The 21,700-nt window shown below is 48.9% G+C and overlaps 8 protein-coding genes across 8 annotated transcripts; 5 read left to right on the forward strand and 3 right to left on the reverse strand.

Annotated features, from left to right (window-relative positions):
* Positions 1-396: 396 nt before the first annotated feature.
* Positions 397-1,133, reverse strand: N7496_008477 (phosphatidylglycerophosphatase; the record flags this gene model as incomplete). Its single annotated transcript, XM_056701396.1, has 2 exons — positions 397-516; positions 576-1,133. 2 exons carry the CDS (start codon positions 1,131-1,133, stop codon positions 397-399), a joined length of 678 nt encoding a protein of 225 aa, XP_056553459.1.
* A 371-nt stretch (positions 1,134-1,504) lies between these two features.
* N7496_008478 (putative small nuclear ribonucleoprotein SmD3) lies at positions 1,505-2,197 on the forward strand (the record flags this gene model as incomplete). The annotated part of the gene is made up of 4 exons (XM_056701397.1): positions 1,505-1,561; positions 1,682-1,742; positions 1,874-2,003; positions 2,095-2,197. 4 exons carry the CDS (start codon positions 1,505-1,507, stop codon positions 2,195-2,197), a joined length of 351 nt encoding a protein of 116 aa, XP_056553460.1.
* Positions 2,198-2,831: 634 nt separating this feature from the next.
* Positions 2,832-4,271, forward strand: N7496_008479 (adaptin-binding domain-containing protein; the record flags this gene model as incomplete). Its single annotated transcript, XM_056701398.1, has 3 exons — positions 2,832-3,711; positions 3,806-4,129; positions 4,192-4,271. 3 exons carry the CDS (start codon positions 2,832-2,834, stop codon positions 4,269-4,271), a joined length of 1,284 nt encoding a protein of 427 aa, XP_056553461.1.
* Positions 4,272-4,672: 401 nt separating this feature from the next.
* N7496_008480 (protein tyrosine phosphatase-like domain-containing protein) lies at positions 4,673-5,495 on the reverse strand (the record flags this gene model as incomplete). Its single annotated transcript, XM_056701399.1, has 3 exons — positions 4,673-4,746; positions 4,811-4,950; positions 5,017-5,495. The coding sequence occupies 3 exons, from the start codon at positions 5,493-5,495 to the stop codon at positions 4,673-4,675; spliced, it is 693 nt and encodes a 230-aa protein (XP_056553462.1).
* Positions 5,496-10,882: 5,387 nt separating this feature from the next.
* N7496_008481 (Hpt domain-containing protein) lies at positions 10,883-11,606 on the forward strand (the record flags this gene model as incomplete). The annotated part of the gene is made up of 3 exons (XM_056701400.1): positions 10,883-10,906; positions 10,972-11,141; positions 11,222-11,606. 3 exons carry the CDS (start codon positions 10,883-10,885, stop codon positions 11,604-11,606), a joined length of 579 nt encoding a protein of 192 aa, XP_056553463.1.
* Positions 11,607-15,887: 4,281 nt separating this feature from the next.
* N7496_008482 (uncharacterized protein) lies at positions 15,888-16,576 on the forward strand (the record flags this gene model as incomplete). The annotated part of the gene is made up of 3 exons (XM_056701401.1): positions 15,888-15,989; positions 16,102-16,420; positions 16,497-16,576. The coding sequence occupies 3 exons, from the start codon at positions 15,888-15,890 to the stop codon at positions 16,574-16,576; spliced, it is 501 nt and encodes a 166-aa protein (XP_056553464.1).
* A 256-nt stretch (positions 16,577-16,832) lies between these two features.
* On the reverse strand, positions 16,833-18,517 carry N7496_008483 (uncharacterized protein; the record flags this gene model as incomplete). Its single annotated transcript, XM_056701402.1, has 3 exons — positions 16,833-17,887; positions 17,949-18,026; positions 18,082-18,517. The coding sequence occupies 3 exons, from the start codon at positions 18,515-18,517 to the stop codon at positions 16,833-16,835; spliced, it is 1,569 nt and encodes a 522-aa protein (XP_056553465.1).
* A 1,352-nt stretch (positions 18,518-19,869) lies between these two features.
* N7496_008484 (carboxylesterase) lies at positions 19,870-21,582 on the forward strand (the record flags this gene model as incomplete). Its single annotated transcript, XM_056701403.1, has 1 exon — positions 19,870-21,582. The coding sequence occupies one exon, from the start codon at positions 19,870-19,872 to the stop codon at positions 21,580-21,582; it is 1,713 nt and encodes a 570-aa protein (XP_056553466.1).
* Between the last annotated feature and the right edge of the window lie 118 nt (positions 21,583-21,700).

Consider the following 21,700-nt stretch of genomic DNA (forward strand, 5'->3'; position numbering starts at 1 on the left):
GTCTCGAGTCGAACTTGGTGTGTGGTCATTTCTTCTTACACCGTTGATGGTGGAGACTGCTGCCACCCTACTTGTGGCTCTGCGCAGTGTTGAAATAGTCTCTGCGCGGGATAACCACTCGAAGCTGGGGGACGATGTCGGTTCGATGATACATGAATGTGGCAGGTCGATGCTAGCTTTGGAATCAATTCATTTTTTTGCATACCTTGTTCCAGTACTTTGTAAATTGATGGGTATATATGCTTTCGCTTCGCTGTGGTATATAGTACAAAAGACCCAATATCATACAGAGAATAGTCCACCACGATGCCAGTATATCACTAACGTACATTCATCAACATGCCCCCCCCCCACGTTTATATCCTCAAGTCATCACCATGCTCAATCCTATATCACTCACTCCTCCCACCCCTTCGGCAATGGAGCAACACACCCCTTCTTCTCCCTCAAAAACCTCTCAATCCAAACCTCCATCTTCTCCAAAACATTCCTCTCAGGCTTCCCTTCCTCCCCAACCTCAAAACCCCCTCCTTACACCAAACACTCCAAGACCCCATCATCCCCGCCATAATAACGTCCGTCCCCAACCGATCCCCCACAACGGCAATCTCATTCGGCGACTGAATCACGCCCCGATCCTTGAACCACTGCACCACTTCGTCTCCGCAGAAGGGCTTCTTTTCTGCGCCCGCGGGTAGTCGGAAGACTGGGATGGAGAGGTGGGAGAGTTGTGATTCTAGGGCTTGGACTTCGTGGTCAAAGGTTGGGTGGCTGCCGGCTCGGTTGGAGACTATTAGGATGCCGTGTGGGTTTTTGGATTGTTGGAAGGGGGATGTGGGTGATTCGCGGAGGAGGGCGAGTTTATTGAGGATTTGGGGTGGGAAGGTTGTTGTTTTGGGCGGGCAGAGGGTGTTGTCTTTGTCTAGGACTAGGGCGCGGATTGTTGGGGTGCGGGGTGATTTTTCGGGGTTATGTTTTTGGTTGGAGGTTTTGATTAGGTGTGGTCCTAGGTTCTCGGGGAGGTGGGTGAATGTTGGGATCGTGAGGTGTGGGAGGAATTGGGAGGGTTGTTTGAGGAGGGTTTGGACGGCGTGGTTGAAGCCTCGGAGGTTGGAGTTTGGGGAGCCGGCCATGGTGAGGGAGTGGACGGTGAGTATTTGCGAGAATGGGTTTGTGTGGTCTTATTGTATGTCCATTTGCGATATTGGTGTATGAGGGTGGTGTGGTGGTATATGTAGTAGAGAGAAAGAGAGAGTTGGAGTGTAGAATTCAAGAAGTTCTTGGCCCAAAGCGGAAAGGAGGAGCTTAGCCGCAAAACTCGCCGCCTCGCGACCTCCGGTGATCTCTCTTCCATCGTTATTTCTCCCCCACCATCCAACGCCGTCCTACTCGATACCTTCACCTGTTGCTACGCGTTCAAGTAGCTCCGTGTGATTACCATTGACATATTTTATTCGCCTCTCCGAACCGATTCTCCTTCCGTGTCGCACATTCCGCCGTCGAGATGGGCAAGCTCACTAGCACGATCGGTATCCCGATCAAGCTCCTGAACGAAGCGCAGGTGCGTTATGCGTCCCCGTCATCTGCAAATATTCTGCTGGATATCCGATCGGAGGGAATATCGCGAGCAAGACGAGCTTGTTGGAGTGCGCGCGCAGACCGCTAACTTTTGTCATTACAGGGCCACGTCGTGACCCTCGAGATCACATCTGGTGTCGTCTACCGGGGGAAGCTGCTGGAAGGTGTGTACCTGCAATATTACCTTTCTCGATTCTGGTTGAGTCTTAGGCTGGAAGCTCTACAATGGCATTCAAGCTGGGTTGAATCATCGAATTGCTGGAGTCATTCGCTAACCATTTCCTTCTCCAAAAAGCTGAGGACAACATGAACGTGCAACTCAAGGATATCACCGTCACAGCTCGCGATGGCCGTGTCTCTCACCTCGACCAGGTCTATATTCGGGGTAGCCACGTGCGGTTCTTCATCGTGCCGGACATGCTGAGGTAGGTTGAGATTGTACCCCAGTGATGATGGCTTGTATCAGCCATCCCGTGCCTTATTGTCAACGATCGCTAATTCTTTTCTTTTCTATAGGAACGCCCCCATGTTCCGCTCACGAGGCCAGCGCGGCCGCGGTGTCGGTCTCGCCCGTGGTAAGGCTACCGTGCAGCGTGCGCGCGGCCAGCGGAGAGGTTGAATGTGATGGGACCAGACGAGAGCGCAGTTTAAGGCCTGGAGATTTTCCCTTGTGGTTGGCGTTGGTCATATGTTTTCTTTCTCTTTTTCTTTCAGGGTTTCTTGAAAAGTGGAAATTTTTCTCGGGCTTTTTGTCCGTCTTGCTGAGGCTGGGCTGGAAGATTATCACCTCATGACTCTCTATCATCCGATCCGAATGAATACCCGATACGAATCTGGATATCGACTGTTGGCAGAGACTGGCTTGGTCTGTTGGTGGGCTGAGTTTGTGATCGGAATGATAGCCCCGCATAGCGCTGTCACCGCGTTGGTCTCTAGCGAACGAGCTTAAAAATAGATCATAATGCCAATGGATTCGAATGAGTTGAGCTGTACGATATAGATATGTCTAGTGTTGTAGCAGATTGTCTCTATGGCTCAACTGGATCTGATAGCGATAGTCGTATCGGCCACTAATTTCGCATCCCCGCAGCTTTTTTCTGGTGACGCGGGGACCGAACTTCAACACCACACCCCACCCTCACAACCACCGTCTTCCTCTTAGACTCATCCTTTACTACCCCGTGGCTAGCGGAAAGAACGTGCCCTCTCAAAATCCACCTTCTATAGCAGCAGTACGCCCTACATATCTCACCATGACCCCCATGGCATCCGGCATCTCCCCCGTGGAGCCATCCAAGTCGCAATCCAAGCACATCGCCAACCCAAGACGCCTACTCATTCTCACCCCAACATCCCAATCGCTCTCAATAATCCCTCCTCTCCTCCACTCTCTCACCGGTGTACCAGTCATCGACCCCCCACAACACGATTCCACCTCAGAATCCCCATCGCAAACCCCGCCCCAACCCTCTGATAATACATCCACACCCACCACTACAACTACAACCTCTTTCGCCGGATATACAACCCACAGTCCACTCCGCCTAGATACGAAATATTACTCCGCAGAGATCCCGCTATGGGTCGACGAGATACCCCTCACAACTGAGACCCCCGCACCCGCGGCAGCAGATCCTACGAATACATCCGAACCAGGCCAATGGCGCACCGAATTCCTCAGTGAAGAAGCCGAGATTGTCCGCGACGCCGTCGGCGCTCTGGTCGTCTGCGTACGCAGTCCAGAGCTTAAACAGGCCACCCCGTCTACCGCGGACGCAGACACAGACCCCGCGAGTCGCGCAGATGTCCGCGCGGTACTAGATTTAATGCGCGACGTTGGCGCTGTGAAGAGCTGTATTGATGAGGAGCGGGGCGGGAATGGAGATGTAGTTGGTGTGTTTGTTTTGGTGGGGAGTCGGAGTTCAGCTGCGCCGAAGAGTTCTGCGCCGGATGAGGAGAGGGCGTTGGAGTTGGGGGTTGATGATGTGGATTTGGGGGATGGTGCTGCGGATACGCCGTTCTCGGTGGGTTGGTGGGAGGATCAGTTGTTTGATTTGGATCTTTTTGGATGGGAGGTTGTTGAGTGGGATCCTGCCGAGCAGGGTGTTGAGAAGACGAGGAATAAGTTTGGAGGTAAGACGACGTTCCTTATATCGGGGTTTCTGGGATTTTTTTCCGTATTCCGGGATTTGAAATTATGTTGAGACTAACCTTGGATCGTGGATAGAGTATGAAGGTATGCCGCGCATCAAGGAAGTACTGGAGACGCATGACTGGAGTACATCCGGAGGTGCAGACGATCTCAACGATGCAGATCTCGACTTCGCTGATGATCTCGAGGAAGAACTTCTCGGATTCGGGAGATCATCGCATACCAGTGGCTTCGGTCATGAGGTCCAAGAATTGGAGCGTGAGATGATGGGTCTAAGGATGGCCATTGAGCGTGGTGGCGGTGATGGCGATGAAGGTGATATTGATGGTGATGATGCGGATGGGGAGCTTAAGGTCGAGTCGATTGAGACTCTTATGATGCGGATGCAGGCTATTCGAGGTAAGTTTAATTTGGATCATTGTAGAAGTGACTTGACGATATTGATGCTAATGTTACGTTAGATATGGGATCGGAACTGCCTGAAGGTGAACGGAGGAAGTTTGCTGCAAAGGCTGTATCAGATATTATGCGAGAACTATAGAGTGCAAGTTTGCATGAATCGATAGAATTGGAATAGATCATAGTTTTAGTTCTTGTTGATGAGGGATTCAATGGTTCTGCGCTATGCATTGCCATCAGACAAGATAAGCTTCGCCAAGCACGCTTGTTGCAGTCAAATTATGCTTCCATATTAACAAGGCCATTGTGTAGAGATAAGGAGAGTATCGCATTCCCATGGTCTCGATGATTTGACTTCCATCATATATTCATTAGCTTATTCTCCTCATTTGGTCTGGTTCCTTAAACCCAACCCTATTCTATATAATTACAAGTAATTTTGTCTCGAAAAAATCCCTTCCTATCAGACCTCATGATTTGTCACACTCTCTACCGATACTTGATTCATGTACTCGACTCTTCAAACGCATGATGATACCACATCTAATCAGCACGCTTCTTGCCACGGAGAACCTTGCGGCGCTGGGCAATCATGTGAGTGTACAGGATATAAGAGCCTATAAAGAATTAGCACCCACTCGACAGTCTCAATCTATCCCCATCATCCAATGATAAACATACCAGGCACATAGATAACCAGCACAGCAATCAAAAAGTACTGGAACAACGGGTTCAATTCACCCGCAGGACCCAGAGCCTTGAAAATCAACGTGCACTCGCTGGTAATACCAATCGGGTACAGCACATAGAAAGTGTTATACCTAGAGCAAATATCAGCAAAACCCCTCCGACAAATAACCGCCTAACCCCCAGAATTCAAAACTTACCGCAACCAAGTCCACCACCCAGGCACATTGCCCCCAGAAAGCGTAATAGCAAAGAACCCATACCGAATCACCTCCGTCACACCCCAAGCAGCCACACACCCCAAATACGCATAATCACCAACCTGCGTACCCCTCGCGCCAACAATCTCCCCGCCGAACGGCACCAGAATACCCCACACTACCAGCAGTCGCGACGCGACTTGCATAGCGGTCGTGATGAAGGGCGCTCGCACGAGGCGCACGAGACTATGCAGGACCTCGAGGAGGGCCAGGGACTGCGTCGCCAGCAGCAAGGGGTTGAAGGTTGTCGGGAAGATTGAGGGGAGGGTTTTGGATGCGACAGCGTTCGGGACGAGACTGGCTGTGTAGAGAAGGCATGTTCCCCAGGCGAGGAGGTTGGCCGTGTTGTAGGTGAAGAGGTAGCCTCTTGTTAGGCCGGTTGGGCCCGAGGGGCGGGGTGTTGCTTGTTTCGAGGGCATTGTTTTGGGTGTGTGTCGCTTTTGGAGGGTTGATGGAGAGCGAAGGGGGAGAGGTTGCGAGGAGGATAGATTGTTGAGCTTCGTTGAGCTCGAAAAAAGGGACCGAGGTTGGTGTTACATAAGCATTCCAGAAGATTGCCATGTGGGGAGAGTTTGGACTTGCTCGTTTATGCTGTGGGGATTGGGTTGGAAATTGATTACTTTCTGATGTCTGCACTTTGTTATGCAGTTCCTATATAATTTAGTCGCTAGGGTACTGGCTCTTTATAGTTCGGTAATTGTATGGTGCTATGGTTTTTTGTAGGGTTCTGGACGGCATATTGGATCTATCTACCACAACCAGTTTCGTCCTTCGGCCAGCACCAACGCTTGGATACTTTATGATTCTTATGGACCCCAATATAGTTTTAAAAAGCTCTTCAGTATAGACTTACGCTCCTGCTCTTTCAGTACCAAGGTCTCTAAGTACAGACCTCCATAAAAGTACAATCCCACTCATGATGATTAGCTCTTTTAGCCCGGGTAAACTTAGGGTGCTCGGTAACGGTTAGGCCCGAGGCTAGCCAAACGGAACACTTCCCCAGCCAACAGAAGCAATTGCAGTTAACAACATCCAGCCTACGCCTAGTCCTGCTATGCACATCCCCTAGCCTCTTGTCTCCCGTGTACATGTATTTTACTACCAGTCCATCTGCACGATCCAGCCCCCAAGGGATCCACTAGGGTGCCATCCACTCCTCCTCGTCCGTTTAGCGCCTGTCAACCTCGTATTAATCAATTACTACGGAGTAGAGTACTTATTTCAAGCAAACATCAGGTGGGTCTGGGGGAGAACGAGGCGGGGAAGAATGGATAAAGGGACTCTTGACTGCAAAAGCCAAGTTAAATCGTCAAGCCATGATTTCTGCTTCTACCCACGCCATATAGCTTTTTATGGCTCCAGCTTGGTGCTAAGCAAAGTGCCGCATGCTGCCGCGGGGCTTGGTTGTGGCTGGCAATGGCCCAGCCACCGTGTCTTGTGTTCTGTGTCTTACTGGATGAAATCCGGAGATTCATAAACTTAGTAAAGAAGATCTGGCAAATCCAGGGAGGGCTTTAGGGATTTTGGTTGATGGACAGTGTAATTTTGCCGACGGCGGTCTGGATTGGGCCTGTTCGGTGATGGTGGGTGGGTATTTGTGTATATGCCGACGCTTGAGTTGAGGTTCCTTGTATCACGGTTGTTAGTTGTTATTCTGAAGATGTTGTGCATTATTGAAGATCCTTCTAGTAGAAGAGCACTTGCCAGGCTAGTAGTGTCTTTAGTCTAGTGCCAAAAGTACACTGTTGAAAGAGTAGGCTGATCTCACGTCGTACGACTCGCGAATATTGGCAAGCCTATCCTGCGCTGTAAGTCGGGATATATGCACCCTGACATCATGGACGCAACTGATGATGTTGCCCTGCATTTACCGGGTCGGGGTTAGTTCACAATGTCAGCCAGCAGCTGGCCAGACTCGAGTAGGCCTTGGTAACATAGAAGTACATGAAGTATGTAGCGAGCAGCGATTGTCAAGCTGTTGCCGCTGCCCGGGGTATAGGATATTAGTTTAAGGGACTGTGTATAGTCTACGCCTTCTGTGGAAACTGTTTTAAGCTCTAAAAACCATATTGCTGAGCATCTCCTTTCGGTGATTGCTCATGGTGATTGAATCTGATCCACAATACGACGACGTTACATGCAATACCAACATCTATACCACTCCATACACACGATGTGTATCACCTCCGTATCTAGGTTGTATTGGTCAATACCAAAAATGACATCAGAGGCTACACAATTCGGCCAGAAGCCCCGCCGTGATGTCATGGCGTTCGTTTTCCTCGCTGATTGGCAGTCCAACCTCGGGCGAACCACTTCACGCGAGAAAAAGCAGGCAACTCCCCACGAGAGGCACGTTGGTCCCTGCTATATAAACAAAAGGGCATGGCGGGCGCGGGTTAAGCCTCATTGCCAGATCTGGATTGCTTGATCAGTTGATGGACTTCTATTAGAAGATACTGAGTCGCCAGCCCTCATGGTTATTCCGGGGAGTTCGACCTTTGACACGACACGACAATCGTGGCAGTAACGGACAGCCCAATATTTTTTTATTTTTTTATTTTTTTTTCTATTTCAAGGGTTCCATTCCATCCTCGTCATCGGTGACAGCATAATCATGTCTTGCGTTTTAGCCCGCTGAATACATACCCCCAAGCCCCCCTCCGCAACAGACCCAGAACCCAAAAACCACATGGTGCCCGAAGACCCCGTCAGAATTCTCAGCTGAGCTCCTACGTCAGAAATCGAATCCAAGCCAGCACTGAATTCATGCAGCATGACATCGCTGGAGCCGGGGAGATGGAAAAAAGACCGCAATGGAGAAAAAAGGGGCGGCCGGGGGCTTGGAATAGGCTTCTTGCATTTCACGTTGCAAGGTTTTTGGTTCGCCGTCCCAGGTCCTTTCGGGCCCAGACCGACTGATCGCTTTTTGGGGGGTGTAATTCCCTTTGGGTTGGTTGTGCTTAGTGGCTCGCCAGTCTAACGTATCTGCTTTTCTCATACCAGATCTTGGTCCTCCATCTCTGTGCGATCCGGGCTATTCTCGGGTTACTTTGGGAATACCCGTACTGTTTGTTGTTTGTCTACTGACTCTTCCAGGTTTCAATCTTGCTTTTTTGATTGATAAGGGTTGTACGAAATGAATGATAAGTCTTGGATTCGTGCTTTCGCTATCTTTCGTGCTAATGTTGGTTGCGTTGGCCATGCAGCCTTGTTGGACTCTCCTTCCTGTTTGTCTGGAACTCCGGTGGAGATTACCACGCTGTCGGTGCTGGTATTTTCCTTGGAGCCCGGTGAAAAAGCAAAAGGAACAGGAAAAGAAAATGCCAGCCCACAAAACCTGACCAGCGAAATGGGAGGCTGGTAGGGTTGCCATGTGCGGCTCGGGGTCACGGAGAGGGATAGGCCCTGTGATCGGCGGCCTGATGATGTCGTTGCATGGCTGCTAATTATCATTATTGTAGTGCCATGGCCCAGATACGGAGTAGATCTCGTAGAATTGGATTCGTGGTGTTCTGGGATGTTGCGCGATGGAATGATATCTTGACCAGGCCGTGGTATCGTAAGATGTTTCTGTACTGAATCCAAATGATTTCAACACCATTCGATGTTGCTTTCCTCATGAGTTATAGTATATGTAACCAATTCAAGACGGTTAAAAAGCCGTGGGGGATTGCCGATGATCTCATGCCGTTGCTTGGTCCCCGGTGGAGTGCAGGTTGGAGGGGTCGTGGTTTCACTCCACTGGTCGGATGTTGTTAGCGGACTCAAGCCGGAGTCCGAATGGTTGTGATCCTTGAGATCCAAATCCTCGGAGCCCATGATATCAGTCGAGGCCCACGTTATGTACCAGATTAGTTAGTAAGGAGGCTCCAGATGAGACATTTCTAACTAGGAAGAGTGGTTGAGAAGAGATATAGAATGGTTGTCTGGGCTAGTATATTCCATAGTTAAGAAAGGGAGGAAGGTGTCAGTCATGGTATGACAGGGTTGGGAGATTCATTCAGAAGAAAGGTTGAGTACTAGATATCTGAATCTATGCTAGATCTCATGAACGGGAAGAAGCTAGTGCGGCAAGCTCTGTCAACCGTGCGGCTGTCAAAAGGGTGGTTCGTCGGAGACGAGCCGTTACCAGTGGAGGGTAGTTCATAGTATAATGTATAATAGCTGTACAGAAGGAGCACAGAATGGTATTGGGATGTATAGGTAGTACCAGATCGGGTATTAATGGGTATTACGGGTACCATCTGTATTCGGAATACCCACATCTTTTATGTGATCTAGTGGATAATAGCCTACCAATACCATTCTTACTGTATAATACTATCCAACCTCTCTCCTAATTTTACCGTACACACTACTCCGCCCTTCCCCCTCGCTAACTCCCTCCGTTCCGTAACTTTGATTTCTCTTCCACGCTCTCCAACTTCCCGTGATATTACTGCTTCCCCCTTCCCTTCCCCTTGGGCATCAAGCTTGTCTTTATCCACAGACGATAACACTATCAAATATCTCCCTAAAAGGTAAGGGTACTTTTGAAAAAATCCTTTCACATTACTACCCCTCTGCAAACGCAATCTACTGCCATAGCGTCATAATTCTGCCCCTCCTTTTTTCTTCTCTCCCATTTGAGCGCGGGCATCAAAAACTCCCCCCCCCCCTCTCGACTACACGCGATACCCGAATGATCGGCCTACCCTTTTCATTGGTTGTTTTTGGGTCTTTTTTCTTCCCCTAGTTTCCTGTCTATTCGCTCTCATCCTCTTGGCCTAGTGGGGGGCGCCATTCGACCCTCACAAGCTGTAGGTTGGTGCTCCAAGCCCCCGCCGTGACGGCCAGTATATGTCCTGAATTGGGTCATCGCTGCTCCTCCTTTCCTTCTTCCGGGATCCATATTATCCATATTCTGTCCTTTCTGTCAACTAGTCAGAAAGCCAGGGCCGTTTGGTTCATTACTCTCTCCACATCTACCCAAGTTGACCTGCCACCACTGGTCCCCCCTCCTCTTTCCGATCTCCCTCTGGTTCTTCCTGATCTCTCTTCTTTTCTCCCCTCAACCCTGTCTCGTCCTATCCCGTTCCTCAACGGCTTGCAGCATTGCATAGTAAGCTGCCAATTTCCTGACTATTCTGATCTTCCAATCTGCCCCCTTTACCTGTTTTTGCCTTTCCCTATTCAGCCCCAGTTCTGGTTTTCTGTGGCTGGCTCCGAATACCCATTTCTTCAGCCCACCAACCCACCAGCCCTTCAGCCACCACAACTCAAGATCTTCTGCCTCGTACTGAACGTGCGATTGTGTTGGAAATCATCGTCAACGTGCTCAGAGAGTTACTCGTGAAAATACGGGATCTCGTGCTTTGCTTTCTTCAGCACACGCTCGTCTTTACTCCCCCCCCCCGGCATCCCACCTTGCCGAGTACTCACGGTCATCGTAAAGGATACTTGCCTTGATCACTGGATTTGTAAGGCAGCATCCTACAATCATGGATGAGCTCTTTCCTTGGGAACAATCTGTCGAGCTGCCTTTTTTCTTCTCGTGGTGTCGAATCACAGTTGCTCGTTCTTTTGACCATGTCTCGCTCCTGCTTTAACTCCCGCGCTCACATTCACATTCATATTCACACAAAACCCCATACAATGAGCACTGGCTAACTGAGATACACTGCAGATCCGTTCGTTCTCGATCTTGGATTACCAAATCGGGCAACCGGAGTTCAATCGACCCGTTGACGATCTGCCTACTGAACAAGGCTGATCCTACTTTCCTTTTGAGCCTTCTCTATTTCTCCCCACACATTCACTAAACATGGCACCTGCCGACAAAAAGGACGTATGTATTTGAACTGCATCTTTCCCTGATCGTGCTTGATCTTGCCAACTCACGTTCTTCATTAGGCCAAGGCGGCTCCTCCCAAGCTCTCCGATGTCAAGGATCTTATCGACGAGAGCACATTTGAGCAGATCCTGGAGATGGACGATGACGACGACTGTGACTTCAGCAAGGGCATTGTCTACGGTTTCTTCGACCAAGCCAAATCCACATTTATCAATATCAAGACTGCTCTGTAAGTAGCTGCCTTGCCCTGCTTCATTTTCCTTTGCCTCGCCTCGAAGAACAAAAACACATTCTAACCATTCATTTTAGTGACAAAAAGGACCTCAATGGGCTCTCGCAGCTCGGACATTTCCTGAAGGGCTCTTCTGCTACTCTTGGCCTCATTCACGTGCGGGATGGCTGTGAAAAGATCCAGCACTTCGGCAATGGTCTCGATGAGAGCGGCTCCAGCAAGGTCTCCGAGGATGTCGCCTTGAAGAATACTGAAAAGACCTTGAAGGAGGTCGAGGTCGAATACGCCAAGGTCGAGAAGTTCCTACGCCGCTTTTACGGTGAAGAGGTCGAAGATGAGCCCGAGCCTAAGCCCGAAGCCAAGGAAGAAAATAAGCCCGCCACTGATACCAAGGAGGCCAAACCCACGGAGAAGACCGACGAGACTGAAGAAAAGTCCAAGGCGGATGATTCGAAGAAATGAGTGGGTTACAAGGGGGTGGCTTGCTATTTTGTTTTTTTCCGTTATGAGCTTCGTTCATGTTTCTTTTCTTTGAAATTCCCCCTCCCTTTTTATTAGCGACGGATGGAGCATTGCAAATGGCCTTTTTGCCTATTTTTCTTACCCCACCCTTCTCCCTCTTCCCTACCAATTCTTTTCTCAGTGGCTTCCGGTTCTTTTGACGTACATAACAAAATCCCCCCTTTCCCCCCACCACAACTGCCTTGATCAGGGCTTCACATCGGCGCAGATGGGTGGGAGGGCGACAACGCGGGGTCTGGTGTTAGTGCTAGTTTTCTCTGTGCTGATATCTCGCTCCATGATTCATCTACTTCTTCGGTGCAGACGGGACATTTGCGACAGTGGCATTTCCCTCCAGATGAGGGTTTCGAAAGAGGAGTGTCGAATATCGATTTTATGAACCAAATTCGAGTGCTCCTACAGGACAACGTGCTTATAAATGAGTGAGTATAGAGGCCAACAGAGAGGAATGCAGGGAAGGGAAGGACGCAAAGACAAGCAGGTAAGACGAGCCCTTATGGCAGAAGATGGAAGATAAGCAGCAGCACAATCATACTCGTGACTGTGTTCTGCTTTGCTGTCGACCCATTCTCTTCTTCGCCCCGCTTCTCTCCGAAAACCTTGATCCTCTTCGCAAAGCCTCTGCGTAGTATATCGTAGACCACCACTACCTAAATAAGCTAAGCCTTAACGTAGCCAGCTCCAGGGATATACTACAGTAAACTAGTCGGCTAGTCTGTTACAGATGCACCTCCCTTCAGCCCTGATCCACTACCCGCATGCATCTGCGCTGGCTATTGGCGCCTCCAAAAAGCTTCCTTCAGCCACTTGCGTGGGACTAGACTCTGTGGATAAGCTTGTATTGACTGCCGGGTTCTTGGGGTGGCGTATACGCAACACGGTGGGTGGATTGATTTGATGATAGCGGTTATATAGAGGTTGATCGACCGGTCTGTCGATCTTTGGTGATTTAGGTTGATAGGGCTGATGTGTCGACTTTTTGCAACCTTCTCTACTAGTCAAGTGCTATATTGTCCAGCAAATCTCCTCGAAAAGATCTATCCAGTTCACAAAATTAATTGCACCATATTGGATGAAATCCAGCAGCTCTCCTTTCAATTTTCAACGTGGTTCATCTCCCCAGACTCCGGGCTGCTGCTACTCGTAGTGATACTCGAGCTCCCGCTACAAACGCCGACCCCAACAATTTCTCATAGAACTAAAATGAGTAAATCCGAGTCTTTCAAAATGTTCTCAAGGGCCACCGAGGATTCCTGCATATTTCTTTTTCCGTCTTTGCATCCGTCGCCGCTGGACGGCTCCCGACTTGAGGTGTTTGAAAGCCGGCAACGGGAACCTGCATTCTCGACCTGGTGGTGGATAAAGACCGTGCGACGAGTATCCATATCAATTTTATTTAGGAGTATACCTGCTATTTCTTGAGTGCCCTGTCATACCCAATAGTCAACTACCAGCCGGAAATACCGCTGGCCATCTCTTGTAGCCGTAGCCCATCTCCTCTCAGGCTATGAAATAAACCCTCCTAGCTTCGACTAAGAACACCGGCAAGAGCAATTACCGAAATCATTCTCTATAGACTAGTTTTAAGCTACACAAGGCACGGCAAAATGCAGAATTAGAAGCCACGGGGGCATCGCAAATGACGTTCCTCGTCTACCCTCGCCTCGTGCACTTCCTAGGTAACATGTAACATCCGGGGTCTTGCGAGGATAACCAACCGTCGCCCGAAGCAAGAAACCAAACCACCAGACCCAAGGAAAAAGTTCCGATGGACGCATAAATAAGGATCATCCTAGGCACGAGAGGGTATTAGAGATGAGGGGGGTATTGCCGGCCGTTCTGCGTTGCCCTTTCCATGACCCCTTGTGCTTCCGTCCTATCTCATGTCCTCGACAGCTTCGAGCCAATCTATTTACAGTGTTCCATTTCTTTTCTATACTATCCCTCATTATACTTCGCAGTGTACACTGGGTGGTATAACTAGCTTTAGAGCACATGGCAGTATTGGGCATGTTTTTTGTTGCACTAGACTCCCCGAATGTATGATCACGGTTAGGATTGCGGATCGGAATCGAAACATATCCCGAACACCATTACCACGTTGCTTGGTTTGCCGTACGTGGTGCGATATGAGGTTGCTTCCGTTGGCGTTGATGTGTGGAGGCTCTCTCGTCAGGTTTGTCGTCTACAGCATCTTCCCTCATCGCCTGGTAATGGTGATTCATGTGCAAACGGGAAAAGGGGAGGTCGATATTAAGTCGATATGAATACCTGCTTGGTTATTTTGGATCTACGGGGTATTTTTTATTTTAGGTTTTAGCCTTCAAGGCTAGTCCTTCTTTTTTCTATCCGCTTGTTTACATTCTCCCCGCAATCGGCGCAGGCAGGTTTGGACATTATGCGCCGTTCTTGCAGCGGATGCTGTTCCGGTGCAGAAGCACGCAGGCTGGCCGTTTTTTGGTGCTAAGATTGCAATATTGGGCTCCGGGCTGGGGTGCGGCTCGCTGCGTTACACAGCATGACCAACGAGGCTTGCTTCATATCAGTGGGTGGGTATGGCCTCGGAAGGGACTTAGGCCAGAATTAAACGTCGGTACTAGCTCAACGAGACGATCCGCCTTTACTTGGTAGCTGATGTCTCAGGTTACTCGATATCGAGTATATCATGCAAGCCTAAATGTGGCTGGCTGTCCAAAATGTAGCCCGAGCCTTATGTGGAAGCTTCAGATTAAGAAAAATGATAGCCTCGAAAGTAGCGACGCCAGTACACTGGACTTATCCCTCGGATACGAACATATTCTCAAAGTCTCGGGGTATAGGCAACATCCAGTTCCACTGATGGCTTCCGTCCTTTGGAGGTCTAGATCACCAAAGTAGACCTAAACAAACAGACTCTGTCGAGCTCTTTATCTCTTGCATACATCTTTACATAAACTATCTGTCTGTCTGTCTCGGATAGCAGACTCGAACTCGACGAGCTCTCCCTCGAGGTCTATCCGTTGTAAACTTCATCAGCGCTCAGTCCTCGAGCTTACATTGCATGTCTCGCGATGCCAATGTCCGGTTTGTCACCAGCCGCGAGTTTTATGCCTTCAGCTTTGAAAATGAAAGAAATGTACAACCGTACTTTCGAGGTCGATATCACCCATTGAACAAGCTTGCACACTTTCAACCTATCTCATGTTCTCCTTCCTTTTTTTAACTCATCTGATTCAAGTGATAAGGTTCTCAATTATCGGGGCATTCCCGAGTCATACATGATCTTATTTGGGTAATATCCCTCCAACACACGAAACAAACACCCTCGATTCTACCCAGCCCAACTTATGATTTGACGGAGTCAGGGGTTGGATTTCAACGGGTGTGAGATGAAGAACAGGCAAGTTGTACTACCAAGCCGCATTTCCCCCAGAACGGCCAGTGGATCGTGCAGACGTGTCAATGCGGATAGGTCCTGGGGTAATTCCTATTTCCTGACTCCCATAAACGGACAGAATGATAGATAAAACCCCTCGCCTTAGCTAATCTATAAATAATTCCTTTTTTTGTTTATTTTCAATGCGTTCTTTATTGGTTCCTTTTCCTTTTGTTATCTTTTCTTGGGATTCTTGTTGGCTCCGTCGGGAAGCTATACCACCCTTCGTCCCCATCTGTCTCCCCTTATGTCTCACTGGCCCCCGATGCACCTTGCGAACAGAGTATCCGATAGACTTGCATTGTTGGTTCTGAATTATTACTGTTTCGTTTCGACTCCACTCGCGACGGTGCTCCAGACGTCACTTAGCCACCGCGCCGATTGTCCATTTCCTGCTCTGTCAAATCGTTCGTCCGAGGCCGTTCGTTATACCTGTGTCGACCCGCTGTTAGATAACTACTGATTGCATGAAAGTGGATGCTGGGCAATAATATCGGTTCTGCACAATATAGTCACTGCCAAAATTTGGGGACCAGTGCCTCTGAAGACTCTGCATTGATATAAAGCTTCAGTCCTTTCCTTTCTGGCTTGGATACCGGTTTCTCAGACCAAGCATTACCTTTTATTTTTGTCTTTGCTTTGCAGCTACACTTGGTTATTCCTGTGAGCTTTTAAGACTTCGTGATACTTGTCCCTCGCTCGGCTTTATACCAGCCACTCTTGTCTACCTAGCACAGCATCACCTTACACAAGCTCAAGACCAAATTCCCACAACACTTGCCCGAATAATCAACTACCACGAGATCATGATGCCCGTCGGTCCACGAGTCTCAAAGGAGGAATTCATGCACGCGCTTGGCTTGAACCCGCAGGATCCACAACATGAACAATATTACCGTGCCATGCGAGTAAGTAGGCTATTAAGCCCTTGTCATCTCTATCAACATGTGTTATTTCTTCGCCCCAAAATTACGATTCCATGCCCAGATGAGACCAAACGCACCGGCTAAACCATTATAGGACGAAGCAATCATGGTCTACAACCGCATGAATCAAGATACGTCTCACCTCCTCGACAGCGTCCGCGCCGACCCAACTACTCGCCCTCCATTCTTCTGGCACCATATCCGACCAGACTACCAACGTTGGGCAATCATGGAGATCTGGCGCAATGCGGGTCCTCTCACGCGCCCATTATTCGACCGCGGTGGTACCAATGGCGAGTACGGCCCTAACTGGGTTGCTGGGTGGTTGTTGTACAGCGTTTTCCGCTCGCGTGATGTGCGCAATAACCGGAATCGGAGGAAGGGAGAGAATAACGGAGCTGTACCTGAATCTGGTAAGAGTTATTGCGATAAGAATGGATTTATTGTCTGTTTCAACAAGCTAATTCTCTGGGTTTTCTGGATACATAGACAAAAGGGGTAAGCAGATGGAAGAGACGGCGTCACCGAAGAAGGGCTATTACGACCCGGTGCGGAATGGGACGCTTTAGGTCAGGATTGCTTTGGTTTTTGTATCTTTCTGGCCATAATGTGTGAATTGGTCTATTTTGTTTAATTATTTGCATATTGAACCCTCGAGATATGATGCATTTACCTCGCGGGTATCATGGTCTTGATGGGAACCGTGGAAAGTGTAGTGGGTTAATGCAAGTAATGCAATGAACGCAGGCGCTGTGAGAATTGGTATCAAGAAGACACTTTAATCAGAATGATTACCCATGAGAACAAATGTTCACTTTGATTCCTTCAATCATCGTCCTCTCCGTCTTTATCGCTCTTGTCCTTCTTCTGATCGTCCTTCTTTCCCTCTGATCTTAGCGCCTGAGTGACTCGCTCATCTTGTTCATCAGCGAGCTCGTTCCATTCAACGTCGTATTCAGCAGCGATGCTTTTGATTTCCCGACGAAGGGCTTTGCCCTCGTCGATTAAGGTCTCCCACAGTTGTAGATCTATGTTGTGCTGGTGATAGAGCTTTCGCTGGCGCGCACTGACAGTGAAGTCGAGCGCGGATTTGTAGGAGATTTCCCGATTATGGTATAGGAACCAGAGATAACCGCCCATCAGCGTAGACAAACTGACCAGGTACGTCACCGGCTCCATGGTATCCCAACCCAGATCGGTTCCAAAGGTTAGCTTGTAAACTGTGAGCCACCATGTGGCGAGAATTCCAAAGCCACCAATAGCCACACGCCGGGCTCCACGATGCGCCAGGTGATCACATTCATGTTTGATCTCTGCAATGCCCTGGATCTTTCGCGATAGCTTCCGCAGCCTCATGCGCAAGAAATATGTACGCTCGTTGAATGATGGCACCGTGACTCTGATCTGGCCTAGTCCTTCTGGCGCACCCTCGATTGTGACAATAAACTCCCGAGCGCGAGCCGCATCGCGAATGAAATCGCCGACTTCAGTGGCTTGAGACCATCGTACAAATCGCTCTGGTTCTCCGTTTAGGGGATCGAGACTAGAGTCTGTCTTGCGGGGGTAGTTGTATGTCTCGGCATCCTCCTCTCGAGATCGTCGTCGTCGCTCAATGTGCGTACTACTACCTAATTGCTGACCATTTCCGTCACCCGCGCTTTTGGAGCTAGCACCGGGAGAGGCAGAATCAACCTCGAGGTCCTCTTCTATTCTTTTTCTAGGTTTTATCGCGTTATCTTCGTGTTGGAGCGCGATGAAGGATACCGCTGGTGGCCGTTTGACTGTCTCGCCATCGATAGGTGGTACCTCCGATTGAATTAATCGTTCCAAGTATGACAGGGGTTGTTGTGGATGAACTAAGATGGCAATCGGTTCAATGCCTGCTTGGAGTGTCAGCTACCTCAAGGTCGAATGTAGGTGATGTATGTAGGGGTCAATCACCTTTATCATGACTCTTATCCATCGTCGTCAGCGGAATAATCAATTTGAACAGCCGCGATGGTGTTGTCAACATTTTACCTGGATTATCTTGTTAACAACACCTTGGGGGGTCCTTTTGAGCTCCTTCACGTACCGCGAGTCATGTGTTCCGACCATGTCTCCATCTGAGACGTTGGTGGAGGGTGCTTCCTGCCTTCTACATCCAGTATTTGTCGCTGAGGCTGAGCATATTTTTCATCATCATTCACTTCAAGTGTTTCCAGGATCTCCTCCGTCCTTTCGTTGTCACCGATCTTTTCAATGTAGTTGGCCTTTCTGAAAAACCGGACCTGACCCTGGCCAGCGAGAGCTCTAGTGCCTCGAATCGGCGAAGGATGAGAGATCCCAGGGGCATAACATCCTTTTCTAGGTAAAGAAGGCATTGACCGCTTTTTTATTCCTTGCAAGCAAGCTTTCAGAGCAATTGGCCTTGATCTTGCGGCAAGCGATTGTGTTCCAAGGCCAGGCAACCATAGTTGGCTTCTTATCGACGGGACGAAGGGCGTACAGCTCGGTGCTGCTGGCCGCATGTTTTGTAGTAGATATCGGTCTATTATTCTCGATTGTTAAGGTCTTTTCGGGGTCAAGTTCGGACGTAGACGCGGGTGCACATAGTTCGAGGAGGGCGGAGGAAGAAGGTAATGAAGCACGCGGTCAAATCGTGACCATGACGCAGAGGCGTTTCGTGGAATTGTGGAGAAAATCAGAAAGGGTGCGACTGGCTGTCTTTTAGCCTAGCAGGCTTGTCGACAACAAGCTAAGTTGATCCAGGCACATTGATCGTCGCCTATGCTACACCTGTGTTTCCTTGCTTGGCCCAGTGCTGGTATGATGACGTCAGTGTGGTACGTGCGGGCTGACCGCCCAAAAGTATGTGGCTGTGGCTGAAGATCGGTTGGATATTGAACTATTGATTCTCCAAAATGTTTCGAAGTAGAGAACCTTGATTTTCTTTAGTTGAATTTCAAGCGCGAGCTCCGAGTTGTTGTGGTAGGCCCGATTATTGACCCTCAGTTAAGTCAATTCTACCCGATCTCGATCCTAGCATATACATTCCGAAGTCCTATTCAAGGCCCCCGGCAAGAAAAACGCAACCTTACCTACCTGGTTCTTACATGAGCAAATTCATTCAAGCACATATATTTATTAGAGCTCTTTTCAGCGTTCGAGCGGTCAAACTTTCAGGTCATCGACAACACCTAGCTCCCTAGATGTATACTCGCAAACTGCCGTTAGGAACTAAGTAGTCAAAATTTGCACAAAGTTACCTAAGAAACTGTATGTAGAATTGAAATAGGCCCCTCATATATTATTCTATAATAGAAACATTATGATCATTTGGAAACTGGCGATTTTACTCGCTGCTGACGTGTTATTGCCTACAGAGGTTGGTTGGAAATCAACATTTTGGACGGTCGCACTCATGACTTAATCTAGTCCCCTCTTTAAAGCTCTTCCACTTTGACCAGAGAAGGTTGCACTTTCGTTTTCATTCTCCTCCAATCGAAAAGACCGCTTTCCCGAAATGGCATGCAAGATGCTACAGAATGGGATGGGATGCCTAACGCCTTGTGGGGCTGAAGGTTTCCAAAAATTAAGATTTGGCCCCAAAGCTAAGCCCTCTCCGGCTCAGGGTCTCTGGAGGCTGACGGATTCCTCTTCGCGTTGGTTTCTTCTTTGAGCCGAAGTATATCCAAATTGCCTCGTTCTAGTATATGTTGCGGAACTTACCGAGGAGTTGTCAGATCTCCAGTCAATCTATATAAATCATCACCATGGCCACTATTCGAGAATCATTTCACAAGCATCCTATACATCTACAGCATCAATCTACCAGAAATTTGAGATTCTGCTCTACAAGATGCTGATCAATACATTCGCAATGCTTCTTTTCTCACTTATTTCTCCTGGCACCCATGGAAGACCTCTTTGCCAATCTAATTCCACTGTCGAGGTCGCCAACCGAGTTCGCTACCTTGGCACATCAACCGATAATATAGAGTCATTCCTCAACATTCGATTTGGTCAGAATACTGGGGGCAGCAACCGATTCGCAGCACCCAAGCCCTATACCTATCCGCCTGGCTCGGTGGTAAATGCTACTCAACCCGGTGCAGCCTGTCCTCAACAAAAGGTTCCTATCGAGGGACTTGCTGTGTTTGACAATGTCACTCAAGTCTCAGAAGACTGTCTAACCCTGCGTATTGATCGACCAGCCAATACATCAAGGACGGCAAAACTTCCAGTGATGGCATTCATCTATGGCGGCGGAGATTCGATTGGCCAGATCTATGATACTGCATATGAACCAGGGCCACTCATCTCTAATGCCGTCCAACAAGGCTACCCTGTGATGTACGTGGCAATGAACTACCGAGTCGGTGTCTTTGGCTTTGCTGCGTCTGACGCCATCAATGCAACTGGATCTCTGAATGCGGGTCTCCTCGATCAGCGACTTGGCCTGAACTGGGTGCAGGAGCATATTTCGGCTTTCGGTGGGGACCCCGATAATGTCACCATCTTCGGAGAGAGTGACGGTGCAACCGGTGTTGGTCTTCAAATCACGGCTTATGGAGGAGATGTTAAGAAGACTCCCTTCAAGAGAGCTATCATGCAATCGGGCAACCCGGCCGCGGATGCAGGTACCGCGAGCAATATATCAGCAGTTCACACATCTGAGTTAATACGCAAGGTCAACTGCGCTTCGTCCACGAGTGACGCTGAACTTGCCTGTCTCCGAAAATTACCACTCAATGAGCTGTTGCCGACTGTGGTCGAGTACGAGTTTAATGTCACCGGTTTCGGATTTGATGTTTTCGAGCCTACCGCTCCGTCGTCTTTTATTCCTGACAATCCTTCGATACTTTTGACTACTGGTCGATTCGCCCACAATATTGATATTATTGCTGGATGGACGGAAGATGACTCGTCTTTCTTTACGCCATCCACTATCAATTCGGACAAGGATGTCATCGATTTGATTTACGCGGAATTTCCCTCATTCTCAAAAGAGAATGTTCAAAAGGTTCTGGATCTCTACCCAGTCACATCATTTTCCGACCTTCCCACAGAAAACATCTCGGCCCAATACTTCCGTGCAAGCAGAATGATGCGAGACTCAGAGTTCGTCTGTCCAACTGTATATATGGTGCGGATGAACCAGAAATACTCAGACAAGAAGACCTCGAACTATCTCTACGTGTTGAATCAGACCATGTTTGCTCCGCTGCTTGCCCAACAGGGGACAACTTATCTCGGTGTCTCACATTTCAGTGACATTCCATATGCCTTCAACCTAGCAAAGACTAGGTACTCCTTTTTGGCCTCGCCATCAGACGTGAAGCTGTCTACAGAAATGAGTAGCAGCTGGGCATCGTTCGCTGCAGGTGGAGAAGCTTCTGGAAAACCTGGCACGGTAACCAACTGGCCTGTTGCTTTAGATCAAACCTCTTCCAATCAATACAACCTTCGAGTGCTTGGTGGACCCAATGATGGACTCAGAACCATCAGTGATGGCAATGATTCCTATGAACAGCTGGTCCAGAGATGTGATTTCTGGACCTCGCCTGACGTGTTTCGAGAGATGGGTGTCTGATGTGACAGAAAGCTCCGGTAATTTAAATTATAGGCTGTGATTTTTGGAACGTTCGATATGTTCTTTTTTTTCATGTCTCTCGAAAATGTCCCTCGTTTTTGCGACATTGGTGAAGTGG

Source organism: Penicillium cataractarum, assembly GCF_028827025.1.
Source record: "Penicillium cataractarum strain IBT 29864 chromosome Unknown utg000007l, whole genome shotgun sequence".
Taxonomy (NCBI): Eukaryota; Fungi; Ascomycota; class Eurotiomycetes; order Eurotiales; family Aspergillaceae; genus Penicillium; species Penicillium cataractarum.